General features: G+C 43.8%; 1 protein-coding gene across 1 annotated transcript in view; it reads left to right on the forward strand.

The window, feature by feature from the left end:
- Positions 1–26073, forward strand: part of BMP1 (bone morphogenetic protein 1) — a 232114-nt gene that overhangs the window by 148700 nt on the left and 57341 nt on the right. The window contains exons 17-18 of the mRNA XM_030202005.1: positions 8713–8840; positions 9300–9513. Of these exons, the coding sequence (XP_030057865.1) occupies positions 8713–8840; positions 9300–9513 (342 nt within the window). The remainder of the gene's footprint in view (positions 1–8712; positions 8841–9299; positions 9514–26073) is intronic.

The raw sequence follows: 26073 nt of genomic DNA on the forward strand, positions 1-26073 counted from the left end.
TAGAGATGGGACTAACTAGTGAGGTAATTAAATTTGCTGATGCCACAAAGTTATTCAAACTTGTTATATTGCAAGAGGATCTTACGAGACTGGGAGACTAGCAGGCTTATTTTCGAAAGAGAAGGGCGCCCATCTTTCGACACAAATCAGGAGATGGGCATCCTTCTCTCAGGGTCGCCCAAATCAGCATAATCGAAAGCTGATTTTGGGCATCCCCAACTGCTTCCCGTCGCAGGGATGACCAAAGTTCCCCGTGGGGTGTTGGAGGTGTAGCGAAGTCAGGACTGGGGTGTGCCTAACAGATGGGTGTCCTCGAGCGATAATGGAAAAAAGAAGGGCATCCCTGACGAGCACTTGGCCGACTTTACTTGGTCCATTTTTTCTTACGACCAAGCCTCAAAAAGGTGCCCAAACTGACCAGATGACCACCAGAGGGAATCGGGGATGACCTCCCCTGACTCCCCCAGTGGTCACCAACCCCCTCCCACCCTGAAAAAAATAAATTTAAAAACTTTTTTTGCTAGCCTCAAATATCATACTCAGGTCCATCACAGCAGTATGCAGGTCCCTGGGGAGGGAGGTGTGTGTCAGCAGAGGCGTGGGCGTCCTTCTTTCAAACATTTTGGACATCCTGAACTGCCCACCCCCCACAGGGATGGCCAAATTTCAAGCAAATAGCTTGGAGTGGAGGAGTGCTTGGAGTGGAGGAGTGGCCTAGTGGTTAAAGCACTAGTCTTGTAATCCAGAGGTTGCTGGTTCAAAGTCCACTGCTGCTACTTGTGATCCAAAATCCAAATAAATAAAGGGGGTGTCAGAGGCATAGCAAAGGCATGGATGTCCTTCTCATAGAAACATCCACATTTTGGACGTCCCTGATCACCTGGGCTTGTATTTTTCTAAGGTTGTAGATGGCAATTTATTTAAGGTTGTAGACAGCTATTATACACGCAGCTTGTCTGCATGTATGAAGCCGTCTTTGGCATGCGCAGAGCAGCCACACATAATACTTGGCTGCTCTGCACTGGCTTCCCCTCCTTAGGAAGGAAATCATGTGCAAATGAGCTAACAGTGAGCAGCTCATTTGCATGTGATTTCCTTCATGCATGCCCGTTCAGTTAGTGCATCAGTTAGTCCACTGCAGTGCCCCCTAGGGTGCCGGGTTGGTGTCCTGGCATGTCAGGAGGACCAGTGCACTATGAATGCTGGCTCTTCCCATGACCAAATGAGTTGGATTTGGTCGTTTTTGAGATGGGCGTCCTTGGTTTCCATTATTACTGAAAACCGGGGACGACCACTCTAAGGTCAACCATGTCAACATTTAGGTCGACCATCTCTAAGGTCAACCTAAATGTTGAGATTTGGGCGTCCCCAACCGTATTATTGAAACGAAAGATGGTCGCCCATCTTGTTTCGATAATACGGGTTTCCCCGCCCCTTCGTGGGGACGTCCTGCGAGGACGCCCTCAGGAAAACTTGGGCACCCCGTTCGATTATGCCCCTCCACGTATCCCAATGGCAGATGGCGTTTAATGTGATCAAGTGCAAAGTGATTCATGAGAGAAAGAGGATCCCAAATTATAGTTATATGATACAAGGTTCCACATTAGGAGTCACTGCTCACTGCCCAGGAAACGGATCTAGTTGTCATCGTTGATGATACACTGAAATCCTCTACTCAGTGTGCAATAGTGGCTAAGAAAGCAAATAGAATGTTAGGAATTATTAGGAAAGGAATGGAAAACAAAAATGAGAATTTTATAATGCCCTTGTATTTCTCCATGCACCTTGAATACTGTGTGCAATTCTGGTCACCGTATCTCAAAAAAGATATAGCGGAATTAGAAAAGGTACAGAGAAGGGCGACAGAAATGATAAAGGGGATGGGATGTCTTCCTTATGAGGAAAGGCTAAAGTAGCTAGGGCTCTTCAGCTTAGAGAAGACATGGCTGAGGGGAGATAGAATAAGGTCTATAAAATACTGAGTGCAGTGGAATGGGTAAACTTGAACAGCTTGTTTACCCTCTCCAAAATTTCTAGTACTAGGGGGCATGCAATGAAGCTACTATGTAGTAAATTTAAAACAAACCAGAGAAAATATTTCTTCACTCAAAGTGTAATTAAACTGTGGAATTTGTTGACAGAGAATGTGGTAAAAGCAGTTAGCTTAGCAGGGTTTTTAAAAAATGTTTGGCTAATTTCCTAAAAGAAAAATCCATAAGCCATTATTAAGAAGGACTTCTTAATAATGGCTTATGGATTTTTCTTGGACTTGGGCAAATCCACTGCTTATTTCTAGGATAAGCAGCATAAAATCTGTTTACTGTTATGGAATCTTGCCAAGTACTTATTACCTGGATTGGCACTGTTGGAAACAGGATACTGGGCTTGATGTGCCTTCAGTCTGTCCCAGTATGGCAATGCTTATGTTCTTATGTACAGGAATGCAGATCAAGTGCCAGCAATAGCCTTAAGCATGGATCCCCCCCCCCCCCCCCCCCCAATACCTCAGCAAATGCTTACTTGTTTCAGACTATAGGCAGCATGAAATGTGACCATAGCTTATTTGAAATGCCTCAGGGTTAATTCATGAATCTTTAGCATCTGAAGTTTACATTTTAACCTTTAAATCCTGCAAAATCTACTTATTTTTAAAATAGAAAATCCCTAATTCCTGAGAGTTAAAAGTTACAGTGCTCAATGTTGCCTATTGCAATGCTTCTGAACCTGGGTTTGCAAACAAGAAGAGGGGTTTTTCAGAGGTCGCTCACATGCTAGAGTAATGAAGGGTCCAGTATGAAAAAATGTGAGATATGTGTATGTGCATGTGTGTGTATGTATGAGGAACAGTCTGTAATGCAGCCCCTCCACTTCTTTTCAGACTATAGAGCAGCAGGGGTGTTTTTCTCCAGTCCCTTCCTTCCAGACAGCCTATGGGAAGGAGTAGGGGAGGAGGTGAATCTGCAGCAGAGTAGAGGACAGTTGTTCTGCTCTCTAATCCAGTCCCTCTTATCCTGTTGCTCCTGTCCCTATCTCCCACCTGTCCCCTCCCCATGCTCCCCAGCTTCTGTTCTATTCTCATAACAGGTGCACATTCATTACTACACAGCCAGTTAAACCAGTAGCCCAACATCCACAAAGAAGACTCTGTTTTTCTTGAATTTCAACAGTTTATTGCAAGTATAAAGCAAAACCATAACTGAACTAAAAAAAAAATTCCTTTTGCCAGGGCAGGACAGTCTTTGAACTAGATATTACAATCAATGATGGGCTGACAATCTTGCAGAGAGGTTGATATAGAGTATTTGAAGAATGGGTTGATTTTTGGCAGTGGTGAAGTAATGTAGAACATAAACTGAGAAAGTTGAGAAGTTAGACAAAAAGGGGGGTATTGCTGGACTTAAAAGAAAGTGTGTGGACCACTAGATGACCGAGGGGTAAAAGGGGCACTCAGGGAAGATAAGGCCATAGCGGAGAGATTAAATGAATTCTTTGCTTCAGTCTTCACCAAGGAAGATGTGGGAGAGATACCGGTGCCAGAAATGGTATTCAATGCTGAAGAGTCAGAGAAACTGAATGAAATATCTGTAAACCTGGAAGATGTAATGGGGCAAATTGACAAATTGAAGAGTAGCAAATCACCAGGACTGGATGGTATACATCCCAGAGTATTGATAGAATTGAAAAATGAACTTGCAGAACTATCTTTAGTAATATGTAATTTATCTTTAAAATCAAGCTTGGTACCAGAAGATTGGAAGGTGGCCAATGTAACGCCAATTTTTAATAAAGGGTTCCAGAGGTGATCCAGGAAATTACAGACTGGTGAGCCTGATGTCGGTGCTGGGAAAAATGGTAGAGACTATTATAAAAAACATAATTACAGAGCATATTCAAAAGCATGGATTACTAGGCAAATCTCTCCTAATTGCACCCTTCTCCTCCATCGCTAACTCCAGACTCCGTTCCTTTTATTTCGCCGCACCTTATGCCTGGAATAGACTTCCTGAGCCATTACATCAAGCTCCATCCCTGGTCGCCTTCAAATCTGGGCTAAAGGCCTTCCTGTTTGATGCTGCTTTTAATTCCTAACTTGTCACCTGCTCGTAACCTTTATCTTGTCTTCCTCTTCAATAGTCCCTTTTCCCTATGTGTCTTATCTGTCTGTCCTACCCTTATCCCTTATTTGTCCTGTCTGTCTGTCCTGATTTAGATTGTAAGCTCTTTTGAGCAGGGACTGTCTTTTCTTCATGTTCAACTGTGAAGTGCTACGTACGACTGGTAGCGCTATAGAAATTATTTGTAGTAGTAGTAATGGATTTAGTGAAGGGAAATCTTGCCTCACCAATCTACTATGTTTCTTTGAAGGAGTGAATGAACATGTAGATAAAGGTGAGCCGGTCGATATTATGTATCTGGATTTTCAAAAGGCATTTGGCAAAGTACCTCATGAAAGACTCCAGTGGAAATTGGAACGTCATGGGATAGGAGGTAGTTTTTTATTGTGGATTCAAAACTAGTTTAAAGGATAGAAAACAGACAGTAGGGTTAAATAGTCAGTATTCTCAATGGAGAAGGGTAGATGGTGGGGTTCTGCAGAGGTCTGTGTTGGAACCGCTACTTTTTAACATATTTATAAATGATCTAGATATGGAAATAACTAGTGAGGTAATTAAATTTGCAGACGACACAAAGTTATTCAAAGTTGTTAAATCGCAAAAGGATTGTGAAAGATTGCAAGACGACCTTACGAGACTGGGAGACTGGGCTTCCAAATGGCAGATGATGTTTAATGTGAGCAAGTGCAAAGTGATGCATGTAGGAACGAGGAACACGAACTATAGCTACATGATGCAAGGTTCCAAGTTAGGAATCACCAACCAGGAAAAGGATCTAGGTGTCATCGTTGACGATGCTTTCAAACCCTCTGCTCAGTGTGCTGCGGCGGCAGCAAGCAAAGCAATGTTAGGTATTATTAGGAAAGGAATGGAAAATGTATTTATTTGTAGCATTTGTACCCCACATTTTCCCACCAATGTGGCTTACATTTGCCGTAATGGCGATTAAGAGTTACATATGGTATAGCGTTAAGGTGCATACATACATGATGTCATTCATGGAACAGATCATGGTATGTTTACATACCATGTGCATACATACATGGTGAAGAAGAATACATTAAAATGAGGATGTTATAATGCCTTTGTATTGCTCCATGGTGCGACCGCACCTTGAATACTGTGTGCAATTCTGGTCACCGCATCTCAAAAAAGGTATAGTGGAATTAGAAAAAGTACAGAGAAGGGCGACAAAAATGATAAAGGGGATGGGACGACTTCCCTATGAGGAAAGGCTGAAATGGCTTGGGCTCTGCAGCTTGCAGAAAAGATGGCTGAGGGGAGATATGATAGAATTCTATAAAATAATGAGTGGAGTGGAATGGGTAGACGTGAATCGCTTGTTTATTCTTTCCAAAAATACTAGGACTAGGGGGCACACAACAAAGCTACAAAGTAGTAAATTTAAAACAAATCGGAGAAAATATTCTTCACTTAATGTGTAATTTAAACTCTGGAATTCGTTGCCAGAGATGGGGTTTAAAAAAGATTTGGATAGCTTCCTAAAAGAAAAGTCCATAGGCCATTATTAAAATAGACTTGGGAAACTCCACTGCTTATTTCTGGGATAAGCAGTGTAAAATGTATTGTACTGTTTTGGGATCTTGCCAGGTACTTGTGACCTGGATTGGCCACTGTTGGAAACAGAATACTGGGCTTGATGGACCTTCCGTCTGTCCCAGTATGGTAACACTTATGTACTTATGTGTGTGTGGTAAAAAAGAATACACTTTCCAAGGGAGGAGAAAGAGACAGAGCAGTATTGCATGCTCTGAGCCAAAATGGACAATTTCTGCTTAGCAGGGAGGAGGGGCAAAAGAAACCCACAAGGCCAGAATGTAAAAGAAGCAATTAGTAGGTCAGTGCCTGAGACTAGGGCACAGTGCATGTCACTGATGCCCTGATGCTCAAAAGCAAACTCGGACTCTAGGGGCGATTAGCACCGTAATAGCACCCACATTTACTTGCACAGAATGTTCAGAGGCCCGGAGCGCAGGAACAAATGAGCGTGCAGATGAACATCAGAAGTAGTGTACTAATGTAGTCAAACACGTGTAAATGAGCTAATTTTGTATTCAAAGCTCAGAAAAGAGTGCCCAAAACAAAACTCCCTTACCGCTGTAAAAAATAACACCAGGTCAGAGCAGGCATTAGGGTGTTGGAATCAGGATTTCCAATTATTCTTTCTGCCGGTTTTGATTTTTATTTTTTGGTAGCAGATAGAAGCCCGTTCAAGCCCTTAAGCGCTGGTCGTGAGAAATGAATATGCGCAACAGGGGCGTAGCTACGTGGGGCCACGGGAGCATGGGCCCCTGTAGATTTGGCCCTGCCCCCCGCCGCCAACCCCTTCAACCCCCCTCCCGCCGCCAACCCTCCCCTGCCGCCGTTGGGTACCTTTGCTGGCGGGGGTCCCCAACCCCCGCCAGCCAAGTCCTCTTATCCGGCGCGGCTGCGTTGCTGATCTGCGAGGGCAGGCTTCTGTTTCTGTGAGTCTGACATCCTGCACGTTTCTGTACGTGCAGGACCTCAGACTCACAGACACAGAAGCCTGCCCTCGCAGATCAGCAACGCAGCTGCGCCGGAGAAGAGGACTTCGGCTGGTGGGGGTTGGGGACCCCCACCAGCAAAGGTACCCGACAGCGGGGGAGGGTTGGCGGTCACCTCGGGCTCTGGACCCCCTCCCGCCGAAGTCTGGCTATGCCCCTGATGCGCAAGTCACAGCACACCCAAAAGTGAAAGCACACATTGGCGTCTGTGTCCTGCATTTAAATATAAGTGTCAAAGCAAAAAAAAAAAAATGTAAACACTTATATTAAGGCCTCAGAAAACAGACACCAACGTGTGCTTGACATTCAGGTTTTGCTAGGGGTGTGTGCACAGGACCAGAGCTTACTGCGGGACTCCTCTGCGCATGCACCAAGCATAGTCCTCCCATCAAACTCCCTAATGCTGAATACTATGAGTGTGCCTATATTTGCATCTCACCAGCGTTGAGCATTAGGGAGTTGTTCTTCGGCGCTGTTCTGGTGGTATTTTTATAGCGCTGTTCAGAGCAGCGCTGGAGTTTTGAGCGTCGGCCTATAAGGGTGCTTAAGCAAGCCCTTGCCAGGACTCCAGTGATTGGAAGGAAAGAGTCACATGCAGAGGCACAGCTTGTAAGGACTCTCAGGCAGTGACAGCCAGATGGAACTACAAATATGAAAGCAATGAAAAACATTCACACACAACTGTAGGGGCAGAACAGTTCCACTTAATTTTTGTCTACAACTTAAGAATTTAAGTCCTGTGTTGTCTACAACTTAAGAACCAGGGTTACCCAGCACTGTACAATCTAACAAAGAAGGACAGTCCCTGCTCAAAGGAGCTTACAATCTAAAGGACAAAAAAGTGCAGTCAATCAAATTGGGGGCAGTCTAGATTTCCTGGATAGAGGTACAATGGTTAGGTGCCGAAAGCAACATTGAAGAGGTGGGTTTTGAGCAAGGATTTGAAGATGGGCAGGGAGGGGGCTTGGCGTATGGGCTCAGGGAGTTTATTCCAAGCATAGGGTGAAGCGAGGCAGAAAGGGCGGAGCCTGAAGTTGGCGGTGGTGGAGGAGGGATTTGTCCTGTGAGCGGAGGTTACGGGTAGGAGCGTAAGGGGAGATGAGGGTAGAGAGGTAATGAGGGGCTGCAGATTGAGTGCATTTGTAAGTTAGTAGGAGAAGCTTGAACTGTATGCGGTACCTGATCGGAAGTCAGTGAAGTGACTTGAGGAGAGGTGTGATATGAGCATATTGGTCTAGGCGGAAGATAAGACGGGCAGCAGAGTTCTGAGCGGATTGAAGGGGGGATAGATGGTTAAGTGGGAGGCCAGTGAGGAGTAGGTTGCAGTAGTCAAGGCGAGAGGTGATGAGAGAGTGGATGAGAGTTCGGGTGGTGTGCTCGGAGAGGAAGGGGCGAATTTAGCTGATGTTATAGAGAAAGAAGCGACAGGTCTTGGCTGTCTGCTGGACATGGGCAGCAGAGAAGGAGAGGGAGGAGTCGAAGATGACTCCGAGGTTGCGGGCAGATGAGACGGGGAGGATGAGGGTGTTGTCGACTGAAATAGAGAGTGGAGGGAGAGGAGAAATGGGTTTGGGTGGAAAGACAATGAGCTCGGTCTTGGCCATGTTCAGTTTCAGGTGGCGGTTGGACATCCAGGCAGCAATGTCGGATAAGCAGGCTGATACTTTGGCCTTGGTTTCCGCAGTGATGTCTGGTGTGGAGAGATAAAGCTGGGTGTCGTCAGCATAAAGATGGTATTGGAAACCATGAGATGAGATCAGCGAGCCCAGGGAAGAGGTGTAGATTGAAAAAAGAAGGCATTATTCTAGAAACTGACTGAAGAATGAGTGTGTGTTTCTTGAATTTACAAACAATAATGCCTCCTTCTGGCAGGTAATACCCTAAGCTGTTATCACGGTCTATATTCACAAGCAGGGTATGTCTATCTGATCAGGACAGGTTTTACCTAGTTGCCTGAGCCTAGAAATATCTTAGTAGCTTCTGTTCATAGGATGGTGGGAAAAGAGTACCGACAAGAGGTCCTCAGTAATATTTATTTTGCTTTCTTCTAGCTGGTTGTGATCACAAGGTGACCAGTGCCAGTGGTACCATCACAAGTCCACTCTGGCCTGACAAGTATCCAAACAAGAAGGAATGTACCTGGGCAATCACCACTACAGCAGGACATCGCATCAAACTGGTATTGTACAGTAGCTGGGCATGCATTACCACCATGCATACACACTGGGACAAAATCATGCACACATAACACATTTGCAAACACTTGTTCATGAATATATGTGCACGTAACACGCATCCATGTACATTCCACGTGCACATCTGACAGTCACCAGCTGTCTAGGTTTATGTTTATGCTTACATTTATAAAGTATTTGATACACTGCCTTTCAAACTTGGTCAGACTTGCAGGCTGAATCAGTCTCGTTTTCATGTTCCTCTCCATTCGGGAGCTTTATCCATAAAAATAGAACATCACTGCAGGAACGTAATAGGGGTAGAGCCTGATTATTTTAGGTATCTGCAGAGCCTAAGCCTCGTTACCATAGCGACAGATAGGAATAATTGATCTGAACAGTTCTGTCTCCATGTTTTAAATTTGTTTCCCTGCTCCCTGTATTTCACTCTCTCCTTTCCTTAGACCTTCACAGATATGGACATTGAGACTCACCAAGAATGTGCTTATGATCATCTGGAAATCTACAATGGCAAAGATGCCAAAGGCCCGGTGCTTGGCCGTTTTTGTGGCAGTAAGAGTCCTGAACCAGTGATCTCTACCAGCAACAAAATGTTCCTCAAGTTCATTTCCGATAACTCTGTGCAGAAGAAAGGCTTTGAGGCCACTCATTCTTCAGGTAAATCATACTCTTCAGGATGCCATCATGAACACTCCTGCAGTCTGATTAGTTAAAGAGCATTCTAAGCTGTGTGACATCATATTATCATTGCTTTTGTTGTCTTACATCTTATTCTTCTCAGTCCAGATGTTTCTCTCCAGCAGTCTTCAGCCCTACTCGTACTCCATGTGGTCTGACCCATTTTAACCAGGAAGGGACAGACAAATAAGACAGGGGCAGGAACAGATCAACATTCAAACGCCACAGTAAAGTGTTTTTTTTAATGCTGTCCATAGTCTTTAAATCTGTTCTGTATATTCAGCGCCGCTATCCGGATGGTGAGCGCACCGAAAATACATTTTCAGCAGTGACTGCTGCTGTGTCTGTGGATAGCAGTGGCATTCCAGCTCCTATCTAGATAGCTGTGAGGTTTAAGATAGGACAGACCATGGCAGTCAGCTCCTTTCCAAATATCTGTGAGGTTTAAGATAGGACAGAATGTGGCAGTCAGCTCTTATCCAGATATCTGTGAGGTTTAGGATTGAACAGACTATGGCAGTCAGCTCCTATCCAGACAGCTGTGAGGTTTAAGATAGGACAGACTTTTTGCTGGCTTAACTTTGTCTGCATAATATCTTCTGAATATCGTTGACTGTTTGTAGAGTTAGGTGGATTGCCCATGCTCCTCTCTTGCTCTGTAAGATCAGTGACATTATCTGGACCAGACATCCACTCTTTTCTATACATATGTCAACTTTACTTACAAATGTATGTAGAAGAACATTTATTTATGGGGATCATCAGAATCTTCAACAGCAATCCCTTATGGGTACAGCGTCCCTCATTTTTAGGCGGCCATTTTTTGTAGTTGCAGAGCAGATGGTGAAATGCAAACCTCTACCCTGACGAAGGAACTCGGCGGAGGTTTGGCTTTTACAAAAATTGCTGCGAAAAAGCTAAGTACTCTGTTACTTTAAATTGAAGAGTTTAATATTTATTTAAATGGCTAAATGCTAATTGCTACTTGCTAAATGAAATATGAAACATGAAGATTTAAAGAAAGATAAAATCAAAAGTAAAAACATATACTATTGGGTTGATCTATGAGGAGTTATATGGCGCCCTAAAAATGAGGGACGCTGTACCCGTAGGGATTGCTGTTGAAGATTCTGATGATCCCCATAAATAAATGTTCTTCTACATACATTTGTAAGTAAGTTGACATATGTATAGAAAAGAGTGGATGTTTGGGAAATAATTGTGATACATATGTGATTATCCCCACATCGATTAAATCAAGGTCTCTTAATTGGAATTATCTGGACCAGGGCAGGATTAACCCTAGACAAATAAATGCATTGGGTTCCACATCATAATATAAAGACCTTTTAACACTTCCAGAGTAGGACCATGCATGGTTCTGACTGTAGAGGAAAACAGGCATGAAGCACTGCTTTGCAGACTCATCCTGCCAAGTGGAGGGCAATACACAGGAGGCGGGGAGAATTGACTGACCCCTGACCCCTCCCCAACACTTTTGTCTGCCGTCAGCTGACTCAGTCTCATAGACAGACATTACATTCTGGGAGGGCATGAGCCAAAAGTGGAGGGGCATAAAACTTTGCCCTTCCTCCTGTTATCCACTCCCCTCCCCCTTTGCTCTGCTCTCTGTCTCTACCAATACCCCCAAGTATCTGAGCTGGCAGCGATCCCCAAGCCCCACCAGCAAAACAGGTCCTCCACCTGCAACCTGGCAGTCAGCAGCTCTTTCATGCCCTATCACGCATGCTTAGGTTTTCCCACATGGCGTGAAAACCAATGCATGCACGGGGTGGGGGAGAGGTCAGTGCGGCAGTAGCCCATGGAAAGTGCCTGTTGATTGCCAGGCTGCTGGTGATGGATCTTTTCTGCTGACAGAGCTTGGGGATCCCCACCAGCTGCAGCAGGTGGTTCTGCAATTGGGGGCCTGAACCCAAAGTGGGGATACCCCGCCCCTAGGCCCCCTTCCCCATGGCTAGGTGACATATATCAGGGCAAAATTGTGCCTTGAAAACCATTGAATTACACATCTGAGAGTGCCGCTCCTAAACCTTTGGGCACTAGGCCTATGCCTAGTTTGCCTATGCTTTAATTCTGCCCCGATCTGGACAGTGTTTTTGAATATCTGTCCCAAAGATTTTAAAGCAACTCTTGAAGAAACATTATATTATCCCTGAGCGAAATTTTGCTGACTTATGAAAATGATTTTTACTGACCACTTCATTTAGGGACATATTCTGGACCTGCTCATTAGACATTCATCTTTTATGTTCCACAGAGTCCCCTCCGCCTGCACTGGGACTCTTTAGGATTATGCTTCAGTCATAGGACAGCACAACTGCTGTCTCCTAGCTGTGTGCAATGCACCCCCTTTGGTTGGCTTAGCCTTTTTCTCTTGATTGCCTTGGAAAATCTGCAGGGCTGTTCTACCTTGTTTTCAATGTTGCAGAGACAACTCTGGCTTCCCACAGTGCTGCATCTGCTGGTGGTCAGACACAGTCTATGCAAAAGGTATGAGAGGTACATGTGAGTAGGTGCAGAGTGCACCACTCACACAGCTACCAACCCATAGCCCTTTCTGTCTGAGCCCTTGATACCAGACATCACAATACAGTAGTAAGGATGTAGCCCCTAATTTTCTGAGTACTTTGACTTCACAAACATTGGGTTTATGGTTCCATCAACACAGGCACAAGCCCAGCCACTGCTGTCTGGAGAATGAGGCCCAGTCAATAGTGACATTTTTACTAACATGAAATTAGCTTTTACAGAATTCAAAACATTTGATTATTTATTTATTTATTTATGTTTGTTTGTTTGTTTGTTTATTGGGATTTATTAACTGCCTTTATGAAGAGATTCTTCCAAGGCGCTGTACAACAGGTACAGATTAAAATAAAACCTTCAATTTTTGAAACAGCATAACAATAGTAAAATGACCAAGTATAAGCATAAGTACAATCAATGAGGTAAACTTGAAAGCAGCAAACTGAAACCTAATAATAGGACTACCATGAAACAGGATAAAAAATATACACATTTAACAGCACTGAAATTCAAATAACAGAGATGTAATATGATGTCAATATAATATGAACTACCTAATAAGCACACATTAGAACATTCAAATAACATAGCTACGATACTAATGCTTTCTACAATACAGCTTACCATATAGCTGAGGAGCCAAGTGGGGACAAGATGCATGGTACAGAGTCAGTTGGGATACATCAGTGGGTGGCTAAACTCTAGGCAAGTTCTTTGTACAGTTAAACAAGACATAAGGAACTGGTCTAAACAGTGTGTGTAGCAAGCTAGTCCAGGTGCAGAGTGGTATATAGTCAGTCATCCTTGGGAGAAGAGCCAGGCTTTCACCTGCTTCCTTTAGTAGAGGTAGTCTTGAGTTAGACATAGCCTCTTGTGGAGCTAATTCAAGAGTGTGGGAACTTCTCCTGAGAAGTCTGTCTGATGGGTATCATATCATACAGTTTCTTTTGATGAGGGGGGGGACAGATAGCGATGATCCTTGAGAGAAACTTAGATGTCTCAAAGGTGTGTAAAGGAATAACTTACCTCTTTAAGTACTCTGGCCCGTTTTGTCTGAGGGGCTTGAAAACCATAGAGTTTTAAATTTAGCCCTATAAGGTACTGATAGCCAATGGAGTTTTTCAGGAAGGGTGGGTTGTGGTTATTCTCCTTGAGCCTTCTATCATTCGTTCTGCAGCATTCTGAATTAGTTGGAGTTGATGCAAACTCTTTTTTGTTTGACCAGTGTACAGGGCATTAGTCATGATATCATCTGGCACGAACCACTATGGTCAGACTCATCTTTTCAATATGTGGAGAGAGGATTTTGTAGCTGCCATATGTAATAGAGACAATTTTTAAAGGGCTGTTGAATTTGTGGGATCAGTGTGAGTGATGAGTCAAGCAATATCCCAAGATTCCGGACCCGTGATTTTAGAGGGAGTTCAGTTTACAGTTTATTCAGACTTTCTATACCGCCCAAAACTGACACGCAGAACAGGGCAGTATACAATCTATAATAAAAAATGGTAAATAAACAATAAAAAAAACTACAATAAACCACAGGATAGTAAAAGAAAAAACATTCATACCAGAAGGATAGATAACAATCAACAACCAATAAAGTATTTTGAAGTCAGGTATTTGGTCCATTTGTGTTAGGTACCCAAAGATTCTCTATTTTGCTTGGGTTCAGGCAGAGTTTGTTGTTGTTTGCCCATTCCTGAGTTGTGGCTAGGCAGGTAGTCAGTTTTCTTCAGAGCTTTGGGTAGATCTGGTTCAATGGGTATAAGTAGTTGCACATCATCAGTATAGATATAGAGTTTTTGTCCATTGGACCGAAGCAGCTCAGCCAAAGGCTTGAGGTAGATATTAAATAAAATGGGAGACAGTATGGATCCCTGTGGCACCCCACAGTTCAGTGTCCAAGGTACTGTTGCGAACAGAACAGAATTGTTTGTCTGTCTGACAAATAGTATTTGAACCATGTAAATACTGTGCCACTGATACTTGTTTCTGCCAGCCTTGTAAGCATGATATTATGATCCACAGTGTCGAAGGCTGCTGAGAAATCCAGCAACACTAGTACAAAGGTAGATCCCCTGTGTAGATCATCAAGAAAGGGCACAAGAACAGTCTCTGTTCCGTATCCAGGTCTGAAGCCAGATTGACATGGGTCTAGCCAATTACTTTCAATTAGCCAGTCATTGAGATCTGCCAAAGCAAGTATATTTGGATGTAACTTCACATCTTGCTGTAAGATTAAATAAGTATAGGACTACCATATTCTATGTTGCAGGGTCCCATTTTAGGAATAGTCTACCATTAAGCTAAGAAAAATGCAAGAAATCAAACACAATTTAAGTAAGAGCTAAAAACATATTGTTTTGTGAAACTTAGGAAGTTGAGAAAGGATAGAAGATCATAATGGCAGTCAGTTGTAAAATGTTTTAAAGTTTTTATTATGATTTTATGTTTGTAAGTTGTACATTGTGTATATGAAAGTGTAAACCGCCAAGAAACTATTGTATTGAGCGATATAGAAAAGATTGAAATAAATAAATTGAGTTGAATGCAGACTGTTTGTTCTATATGTTTTGCCAGGAAAGGAATGTTAGAGACTGGTCAGTAGTTTTCAAGCTTGTCCTGGTCGAGTGAGTTCTTTTTCAGTAGGGGGAACACCACAGCTCTTTTAGTGTTGTTGGCAGCTGTCCTTCCTCAAGAGAGGTGTTAACAATTTTAGTGCCTCTTCAATGAGGTCTACGCTCGGCTTGTTGTACTATTTTTACTGGGCAGGGATGAAGAGGGCAGGTTGTAGGCCGTAGGCCTTTCAGGATTTTTTCAAGAGCTTCGTCTGTGACTGGTTGAATGAGTTCCAAATGACTGTGCATGGTAGGGAAGAGGAAGTGTTCTCTTCATTAGTTGGTGGGAGCTTTGATGGGACTTGTCTGTAGGTCCTGATACAAACCTTTAATTTTGTTGCCAAAGTATGTGGCAAAATTGGTTAGTTGTGACTGGGAAGGCTGGTTCTGTTGTGGAGTTTGCAGTAAGCTGTTTACTATTTTAAATAGTTGCTTGGTGAATTTTGCTGCTTGTTCTTGTGTTTAGAGAAAATATATTTTTTGCTGTTGTTAAAGCCTGGAGGTACATTGCCACGTGTTCCACAGTTGAGCATCTAGGTGAGATTTTCACCATTTTCTTTCAAGTTGACATCTTTTGACACTTAAGGGCCCATAGTTCTGTGAAGAATCATGGGGAATATTTGTTTGTAGAGCATAGGAATTTCTTTAGAGGGGCTGTATTTTTCTAATGCCATTGATAAACATGCATTCCAGATATCAACCAGTTCTGACACTGTCTTTCATCTTTTCATCCACCTGGGGGTAGGACAAGGGCCTCCAGGAAATTCTCAGCAGTCAGATTTCTTATGTCTCAGATGTCCTTCCAAACTTTGATTGGGCCCATTTGTTTTATGTAGTCCTTAATAGAAAATTTGATTAGAAAATGATCAGTCCATGATAGAGGTATTATCTCGATGCCACCACCTTGTGTTCAAAGATGTCGACCCCTTTGCAGAACACTAAGTCTAGCATATGACCCTATTCATGGGTTGGAAATTTGATCACCTGAATGAATCCTAGAGCTGCATCGTATCAAGGAAGGCAGCAGTAGCAGTGTCTGGAGTTTCGAGACGTGTAGGTTCAAATCTCCCATATCAGTAACCTAGGGTAAGTCAAGATTCAGCAGTTACCAGAGACTCAGCAGTTCTTGCACAGATGTGTTGTTGTGAGGTGCTCTGTAAACCACGAGCAGCCGCACTGGTTCCTTATCTCCCAGCCGGATTAGAAGGCTTCTGACTCAGACAGGTGGGGGGTGGAGACTCTCCACAGTTTGATTGTCTCTTGGATCAGGACTGCTACCCTTCCACCCCGCTTTCCTTGTCATGGTTGGAGCAGGATAGTGAATCATGTGGGGGCATAATTCAGTCAATGATACGCCTCTGTTTTCATCCAGCCAAGCCTCAGTTATTCTCAAGATGTCTAAGTGGTATTCACTAATGACATCATGGATCATAGGAAATTTTTTATTGCTGATCTGGCATTTACTAGGCCTAAGTTTCCAAGTACTGGTCTATAAGTTGTAGTTGATGGTGGTAGTGTTCGTGTGGATATAGCTAGATAAGAGTTTTGCCTCTTGAGCGTGTATCTTCTAGGTGGATGGGGGAGTCTATTGTTTCTTCTTCGCCAGATTACTGGAATGTATGATGATCTTTGGTTTAACAAAAAGCCAGTTTGTCTTTGGCGGCAATTAACAGTGGAGTCTTAATTATGCAGACAGTACTTGATGAGGGTCTGAGTCCCTTTGAAGTATTTGCTTCATAGGAAAGTTGAGATTCTCTAATAGATATGTAGTCAGATGTCAGTCTCATAGAACATCTTATTCTATGTATATTTTATGCTTTTAAATCTTGAAACAAAGTAAAATAGTTTTTAAAGCCCAGTATCTAATATCTAATAGGTACTTCTGTTTGCTAGAAACATAGATCAAATGACTGTATTTCACTCCTGTGAAATTATTTGGAAGTTTAATGCAGAGGGAGATTCAGCAGGATATCAGAAATTTGGAGATAATATAAGTTAAAGATATGAACTTCAACTCACGGAATTGCTGTTATGGTTTTATCATTTTGCAGTTTCTGATCCTGATGTCATGTGATGATCCAATTGATGCAGATCACTGAAGGCTTTGATTAGATCTAGCTCAGATCACAAGCAAAGAGAAAGGTTGCGTAAAGTGCAGGCAGACAAAAAGTTGCTTTTATCCAGACAAAACAATGAAATTAAGTGTATTATTTAGCCTGAATTGTAAGAACCCAATGTGAACACAGCCTCTGCCTTCTCTGTACAAACATGGCTTGTTTTCCTATACTGGTTATCAGTAAATTTACTGAGGGTTCATAATCCTGAGTTTCCTTATTCAGGCCCTGAATCAGAGGAGCTGCCTATGGTCCGAGGATAAAATCAGGAACTACTTCTGAGCATGTGTCTAATGCTACTCATTAACAAGTGAGCAGGGATCACTATTAGACTAGTTCCTCTATTAGGTATCCCATTACTCTTTCCTGGCTTATTACAGTAATAGTTCTGTATGTGTCTGTGATTTTCAGCATAAGTGCAATGTGTGGGTCTGGCCACAGATACATAGAACATGATGGCAGAAAAGAGCCAGATTGCCTTTCTAGTCTGTCCAACCACACAACTGCTCCGCTCTGCAATCCCTTCCTCCCCCTCTCTCTCAGAGATCCTATGTGCTTGTGCTTTTTGGAATTCAGTTATCTTCACCAATTCTGGTCGCCGCATCTCAAAAAAGATATAAAGGAATTAGAAAAGGTGCAGAGAGGGCCACGAAAATGATAAAGGGAATGGAATGACTTCCCTATGAGGAAAGGCTGAGAAGGTTAGGGCTCTTCAGCTTGGAGAAAAGGCGGTTGAGGGGTGATATGATAGAAGTCTACAAGATAATGAGCAGAGTAGAGCGGACAGATGTGAAGCGATTGTTTACACTTTCAAACAACAACAAAACCAGGGGACACATGATGAAGCTAGAATATGGTAGATTTAAAACAAATAGGAGAAAGTTTTTCTTTACTCAGCGTGTAGGTTAGACTCTGGAACTCGTTGCTGGAGAATGTAGTGACAGCAGCTGGCCTTACGGAATTTAAAGGGGGTTTGGACAGATTCCTGAGGGAAAAGTCCATTGAACATTATTAATTTTTTTTTTTTTTTTTTGGGGGGGGGGGGGGGTGCCGGGTTTTTGAAGCCTGGATTGGCCGCTGTCGGAGACAGGATGCTGGGCTTGATGGACCCTTGGTCTTTCCCAGTATGGCAGTGCTTATGTACTTATGTACCTCCACTGAAAGGCTGCTCCATGCATCCACAATTTCTCTGTACTAAAGTATTTCCTTGGATTACTCCTGAGTCTACCCTCTTTCACCCTCAATCTGATCCTTTAAATCTCGATACAGGGTTTCTCTAATGGTGCTTAGACCATGCGGCCTTGCAGTTGCAATAGAATAAGCTTTGCTAAGCCACTTGATATTAGAAGCCATAGGCAGTGGACTGGAGTGGGCCACTGGGGCCGTGGCCCTATCATATTTGCCCAATACAGCATCAGGCAACTAGAGAAATTGGGGGCACAGCTGGAGATTGGTTTGCTTAGTCCTTTCAGCCCAAAAGGAGCTTCACTACATATATCAGAAACTATTTGGTTTTGTCAAAAGTCTCCTGTGTCTTTATTGACTCCAATAATCTCAGGTACTCCTTTAGGTTTTCAAAATCTTATGTAATAACATTGGGTGTAAGATTAGACTCTCATCTTACTTTTGATTTTCAAATCTCTGTCGTCAAGTCCTCTTTCTTTGCACTTTGCAAAATTCAGACAATCAGGCGGCTCATAGTTTCTGCAGATTTAGATTTATTAATGCACTCATTTTGACTTATCTAATGCCTTCTTGTCTTGTCTCTGAAACTTCTTCAAATTGTTTAAACCATTGTTGTAAAAATGTTGATTTCTGCCCAGCGATTTGACCATGTTCCTCCCCTACTCATTCAACATCACTGGCATCCTGACATGTGGTGTATGAAATAAAAAAATTCTGCTTCTTATCCATTGCAGTGGCATAGTCACAGGGGGCTTGGGGGCCTGGACCCTCTTCTTTGGGCTTGAGCCCCTCCAAACCTGTAGCACCCCCCTTAAATGGCTAGCAGGGATGCCGAAGCCCTGCCAGTCAAAGAAATGCAGTACCCAAGCCTCTCCCCTTTTCCTTGTGCCGCTTCTGTTGTGCCTCCTGCTGCCAACGCTGGGACTTCTCGCACATGCTCAGTTTGAGCAAGAACTAAGCATGCTTGGGGAGTCCTGGAGTCGGCAGCTGGAGGCATGCTGCTGACTTCCAAATTACAGAAGCAGCGCAAGGAGGAGGGGTGCGGCTCAGGCACTGCATTTATTTGGTTGGCGGGGCTTTGACATCCCCACCAGCAAAGGTATGCTTAACATGTGGGGGAGGGGGGATGAGAGAAGGAATGCATTCCCCCCGCCCCCCTGTCCACCCCTAGGCTCCCCCCTGGCAAAAATTGGAGGGGTAGCTACACCCCCATGTGCCATCAAATCATTGTTAGTCAGTATTCTATAAGAATTCAAATATCCATGTAAATAGATACTTATGCATGTAAATGACTAAAATACCCACATTTACCCACCTTCCTGCCACCTAAAACTAGATGACTCCTTATAGAATTACTTCCTTAGTGGTTCCATCCTTGTCTGTGATAGGACAGCCCCCACTAATGTTTAGATCACAGCTGAAAGCTTGATTCTTTACGTAACCTCATACAGATGTTTAAAGATATGATTGTTGTCCCTTTCATTTAGGTTGTTGTGCTAGTCTTGCTCATGATAGAAACATATAAAAATGTAGATAAAGACCATGTGGCCTATCCCAGGGGCGTAGCCAGACAACAGATTTTGGGTGGGCCTAGGCAAGAAATGGGTGGGCACCAAGTGTTCTTCCCAACCCCCACCAAAAATATCTGAGCTGGTGGGAAAACGCTTCTTTCCACCTTGGCAGTCTGCAGTGCACATACGCTGAAAACTGAGTATGCACAGGTGCCAGTATCATGGAGAGCAGCGTTTTAATTACTTTCAGGGGGATGTCTTCAGCTGGCGGAGCTTGGGATCCCCACCAGCTACTGCTAAACGTGTGCTACTGTTGGGGGGCCTGAGCCCTAAGTGGGTGGGCCCTGGCCCGCCCAGGCCCACCTGTGTCTACGCCACTGGCCTATCCAGTCTGCCCATCAATACCATCTACTCTCCCTATCACTCCCTTAGAGATACTGTTTTCGTCTCCACCACTTCCACCTGGAGGCTGTTTCATGAATTTACAACCCTTTCTGTGAAGAAGTATTTCCTCTTGTTACTTCTGAGTCAATCCTCTCTCACCTTCATCCTATACCCCCTCGTTCCAGAGCTTCCTTTCAATTGAAAGAGACTCACCTCCTGTACATTTATGCCACATAGGTATTTAAATGTCCCTATAACATCTTCCCTCTCCCACCATTCTTCCAAAGTGTACATATTGAGATCTTTAAGTCTGTCCCCATATGCTTTATGACGAAGACCATTGACCATTTTAGTAGCCACCCTCTGGACTAACTCCATCCTGTTTATATCTTTTTGAAAGTGTGGTCTCCAGAGTACACAATATTCTAAATGAGGTCTCACCAGAGTCTTATACAGGGGAATCATCACCTCCTTTTTCCTACTGGCCATTCCTCTCCCTATACACCTAAGCATCCTTCTAGCTTTCACTGCCTCCTTTTCTCTTTGGCCACTCACTGTCTCCTTTTCTATTTGGCCACCTTCAGATCATCACATACAATCACACCAAAGTCCCGCTCTTCTTTCATGCACAAAAGTTCTTCACCTCCCTAAATTGTACCATTCCCTCAGGTTGTTGTAGGCCAAATGCATGACCTTGCATTCTTTAGCATTAAATCTAAGCTGCCAAATTCCAGACCATTCCTCTAGCTTCTCCAAGTCCTTCCTCATGTTACCCACACCATCAGGGGTATCTACCCTATTGCAGATTTTGGTATCATCCACAAAGAGGCAAACCTCACCAAAAATGTTAAAAAGAACCAGCCCAAGAATCGAACCTCGTGGCACACCACTGGTAATATCCTTTTCCTCAGAATTTTATTTATTTTATTTATTTGTTGCATTTGTATCCCACATTTTCTCACCTATTTGCGGGCTCAGTGTGGCTTACAATAAGACTTGAATAATAGAAATACATTTGTTACAACTAAGTTATGGATTACATTGAACAGAGTTGTGCGAGGCATTCGAATATCATTGGTAGTATAACAATGGGACAACAACATAGAAACATTAGAAAGAGACAATGGGAAAAAAGGGCATTATTAGGCGCCTAGACATATTGTACATAGTTCCGTGGACGAATGTATGGTTGACTGGATAAAGGGATGATGGATCAGATGTGGATGTGTATTGCATTGTGGACAGTGAGTGGTCTCTATGTGTTTTGGCTCTTTCCATAAGTTTGTTCGAACAGGTGTGTCTTCAGTAGTTTACGGAAGGAGGCTTGTTCGTTGATCATTCTTAGGTTGCGTGGTAATGTATTCCAAGACTTCGTGCTCTTGTAGGAAAAGGTTGACGCGTGTATCGTCTTGTACTTCAAGCCCCTGCAGGTTGGGTAATGAAGGTTGAGGTGAGTTCGGGATGATTTTGGCGTTTCTAGGTGGTAGGTTTATGAAATCAGACATGTACGCTGGGGCTTCACCGTAAATGATCTTATGGACTAGTGTGCAAGTTTTAAAAGTAACGCGGTCCTTGAGTGGAAGCCAATGTAGTTTCTCTCGTAGTGGTTTTGCCCTTTCATATTTAGGTTTTCCGAAGATGAGCCTGGCTGCTGTGTTCTGGGCTGTTTGAAGTTTCCTTAGTATTTGCTCTTTGCAGCCAGCGTATAATGAGTTGCAGTAATCCAAGTGGTTAAGGACGAGGGATTGCACTAGGCTGCGGAAGACGAATCTTGGGAAGAATGGTCTAATTCTATTCAATTTCCACATGCTGAAGAACATCTTCTTGGTTATGTTGTTTGCATGAGTTTCGAGTGTTAGGTGGCGGTCGATAGTCACTCCAAGGATTTTTAGCGTTTCTGAGATTGGAAGTTTTAGGTTTGGGTGTTTATCACGTTGAATTCTGTTGTGTTGTATTGGGAGGTGAGTATCAGGCATTGGGTTTTTTCTGCGTTCAGTTTCAGGCGGAATGCATCTGCCCATGTGTTCATGATGTGTAGACTTTTATTGATTTTGCTGGAGATTTCTTTGATGTCTTGTTTGAATGGGATGTATATTGTCACATCATCGGCGTATATGTACGGGTTGAGGTTATGGTTTGATAGGAGTTTTGCTAAAGGGATCATCATTAGGTTGAATATAGTTGGAGAGAGAGGTGATCCCTGTGGGACTCCACATTCAGGTATCCATGCCTTGGACGTGATTGAATTTGATGTGACTTGATACGAGCGCAGGGTTAGGAACCCTTGAACCAATTCAAGACATTTCCTCCGATGCCAAAGTATTCAAGTATGTGTATTAGGATTTCATGATCAACCATGTCGAAGGCGCTGGACATGTCGAATTGTAAGAGGAGTATATTGTTGCCGGTTGCAATTCTTTGTTTGAATCTGGTTATTAGGGTGACTAATACTGTTTCTGTGCTGTGATTCGAACGGAATCCTGATTGGGCATCATGCAGTATTGAATGTTTGTCTAGATAGTTTGTGAGCTGTTTGGTTACCATACCTTCGGTTAGCTTGGTTATTAGTGGTATGGATGCAATTGGCCTGTAGTTGGTTATTTCGCTCGTGTTTTTCTTTGTGTCTTTAGGAATTGGTGTGAGTAGGATTTTTCCTTTTTCTTTTGGGAAGAGTCCATTTTGTAGCATGTAGTTTATGTGATTTGTTAGGTTTGTTATGAATTGTTGAGGAGCAGTTTGCATGAGGCTATTTGGACATATGTCCAGTTTGCAGTTGGATTTGGCATATTTTTTTTTTGAGAGTTTTAGAGATGAGTTCTTCTGGTAATAGTTCAAATTCGGTCCAGGTTCTGTCTGCTGGGTGTGTTCCTTCTTCTGGATCTAGACAGTCTAGGAGAGTGGTGTATTCTATAGTGCTGGCGGGTATTTTTTGTCGTAATTGTACAATCTTCTCCTTGAAGTATTTTGCAAGGTTGTCAACACTTGGTGTATCTTTGCCGTTGGTTGTAACAGGTGTGGTGTCTAACAGTTTGTTCACGAGGTTGAAGAGTTTATGTGTGTCTTTGTAGTTTGGTCCTATTAATGTTTTATAGTGTAGTCTTTTTGTCTGTTTGATGGTGTATTTGTATTTTCTCCGAAGTTGTTTCCAGTCGTTTAGTGTTTGTTCATCTCTCTTTTGAGCTTCAAATCACTACCCTCTGTCACCTTCCACTCAACCGGTTCCTAACCCAGTCAGTCGCTTTAGGGCTCATACCAAGAGCACTCAGTTTATTTGTTAGTCATCAATGCGGAACCGTGTCAAAGGCTTTGCTAAAATCAAAATACGTCACATCTAGTGCTCTCCCTCGATCCAACTCCATGGTCATGCTGTTGAGGAAATTAATCAGATTTGTCTGACAAGATCTGCCTCTAGTAAAACCATGTTGCTTCGAGTCCTGTAATCCATTGGATTCTAAAAACTTTACTACAGTGGCGTTCCGTGCTTGGCTGACACCCGGGGTGGATCGCCGCTGCGCATACCCCCCCCCCCGGGTGCAGTGCAACATGGGCCCCCCCGGCGTGGAATGGCGCCCCCCCCCGGCGTGGAGCGGCACCCCCCTGGCGTGGACTCCCCCGGCACAGCGCCTCTCACTCCCTCCACCCCGACAGTCCCCACCTGCCTACCAGCTGAGCTCTGTGCACTGGCCGGCACCTCGAATCTGCAGCGCTGCTGACTGTAAAAGAAGAAAACCGTCTTGGCCCTTCACTCACTGAGTCCCGCCCTCTGATGTAACTTCCTATTTCCTCGAGGGCGGGACACAGTGAGTGAAGGGCCAACGATGAGACAGTTTTCTTCTTTTACATTTTACAGTCAGCAGCGCTGCAGATTCGAGGTGCCGGGTGCACGGAGCTCAGCTGATAGGCAGGTGGGGACTGTCGGATGGGGGGGAGGGAGAGGCACTGCGCCAGGGGGGTCCACACCAGGGGGGGTGCCGTGCCACGCCGGGGGGGGTGGATGGAGCACCCCCCACCCGTTGACACCCGGGGCGGACCGCCCTGCCCTTGCTACGCCACTGCTTTACTATTTTCTGTTTTAAAAGTGTTTCCATTAATTTACCTATTACAGAAGTCAGAATTACTAGCATGAAGTTCCCAACCTCTTCCTTACTTCTGCTTTTGTGGAGAGGGACCACATATGCTGTTCTCCAGGACCACTCCCAAATCTAGAGAAGCACTGAAAAGGTTAGCCAGTGGAGCCGCTAGAACGTCCCTCAGTATCCTCAGATGTATGCCATCCGGCCCCATCGCTTTCTCCACCTTTAGTTTAGCCAGCTGTTCATGAACACAGTCCTCTGAAAATCATTCAGGGACTGCTACCCCTTCATTCCTATTTGTGTTTGTGTTCTGTGGTCCTGCTCCCGTCCCTTCAGCTGTGAACACAGAACAGAAATATTTGTTAAGCAATTTTGCCTTACCTTTATCAGCTTCTACATATTCCTCCTCTTCACCTTTGAGTCTCACAATGCCACTTTTGTATGTCCTCCTAACACTACCATATCTAAAAAAAAATGTCTTGTCCTCCCATTTTACCGTATTGGCTATTTTTTCTTCCATTTACATCTTTGTTTTCCTGACTACTCTACCAGCTTCTCGTAGCTTTTCCAGATATTGTTGCCTGTCTTCCTCTTTCTGCGATCTCTTGTAATTTATAGAGGCTAACCTCTTTTTCCTTACCTTTTCAGCAACTACTTTTGAGAACCAAAGCAGCCTCGTTTTCCTCTCACTTTTATTTACTTTCCTTACAAAAAGGTTTGTTGCCCTTACAATAGCTCCTTTCATTTTGCCCACTGCTTTCCAATTTCTTCCAGATGTTGCCATCCAGACATCAATTCATTGAGGTAATCCCCCATCTGAATAAAGTTTATTTATTTATTTATTTATTTTTATTTCTTTTCAGCACTTGCTATACTGCAAGTGATCCCTGAGGTGACTATTGGGCTCATTTTCGAAAGAGAAATGGCGTCCATCTTTTGACATAAATTGGAAGATGGACATCCTTCTCCCAGGGATGTCCAAATCGGTATAATCGAAACCCGATTTAGGACGTCCCCAACTGCACTTCGTCGCAAGAATGGCCAAAGTTCAAGGGGGCATGTTGGAGGCATAGCGAAGGCGGGACTTGGACGTGCCTAACACTTGGACATCCTTGACCCATAATGTCCCTGATGAACACTTGGACATTTTCACCCAGACCTGTTTTTCTTACGACTAAGGCACAAAAAGTGCCCGAAATGACCAGATGGCCACTGGAGAGAATCGGGGATGACCTCTCGTTACTTCCCCAGTGGTCACTAACCCCCTCCCACCCTCAAAAAACATCTTTAAAAATATGTCGTGCCAGCCTCTATGCCAGCCTCAGGTCCGTGACAGCAGAATGCAGGTCACTGGAGCAGTTTTAGTAGGTGCAGTGCACTTCAGACAGGCAGACCCAGCCCACCCCCCACCTGTTACATTTGTGGAGGAAACAGCAAGCCCTCCAAAACCCACCACAAACCCACTGTACCCATATCTAGGTGCCCTCCTTCACCCGTAAGGACTATGGTAATGGTGTACAGTTGTGGGTAGTGGGTTTGGGGGGCTCAGCACACAAGGTAAGGGAGCTATGTACCTGGGAGCAATTTATGAAGTCCACTGCAGTGCACCCTAGGGTGCCCGGTTGGTGTCCTAGCATGTCAGGGGGACCAGTGCACTACAAATGCTGGCTCCTCCCATGACCAAATGGCTTGCATTTGGTCATTTTTTACATTAACGTCTTTGATTTCGAAAATCGCCAAAAATCAGAAACATCCATGTCTAGGGACATCCAAATCTAGGGATGGCGAAATGTAAGGATTTGGATGTCCCTGACGGTATTTTCGAAACAAAAGATGGATGTCCATCTTGTTTCGAAAATACGGGTTTCCCCGTCCCTAGATTTCGCCGTTTTGCAAGGACGTCCAAATCACAACTTGGACTTCCCTTTCGAAAATGCCCCTCCACGTGGTTTACAATTTCTGTTACAGGTACTTTGCACTTTCCCTAATGGGCTCACAATCTAAGTTATATATTGTCCCTGGGGCAATGGAAGGCTAAGTGACTTGCCCAGGGTCACATGGAGCTGCAGAGGGAACTGAACCTGGTTCCCCAGGATCTTAAACC

The sequence above is a fragment of the Microcaecilia unicolor genome, chromosome 4, assembly GCF_901765095.1.
Source record: "Microcaecilia unicolor chromosome 4, aMicUni1.1, whole genome shotgun sequence".
In the NCBI taxonomy this organism is placed as follows: domain Eukaryota; kingdom Metazoa; phylum Chordata; class Amphibia; order Gymnophiona; family Siphonopidae; genus Microcaecilia; species Microcaecilia unicolor.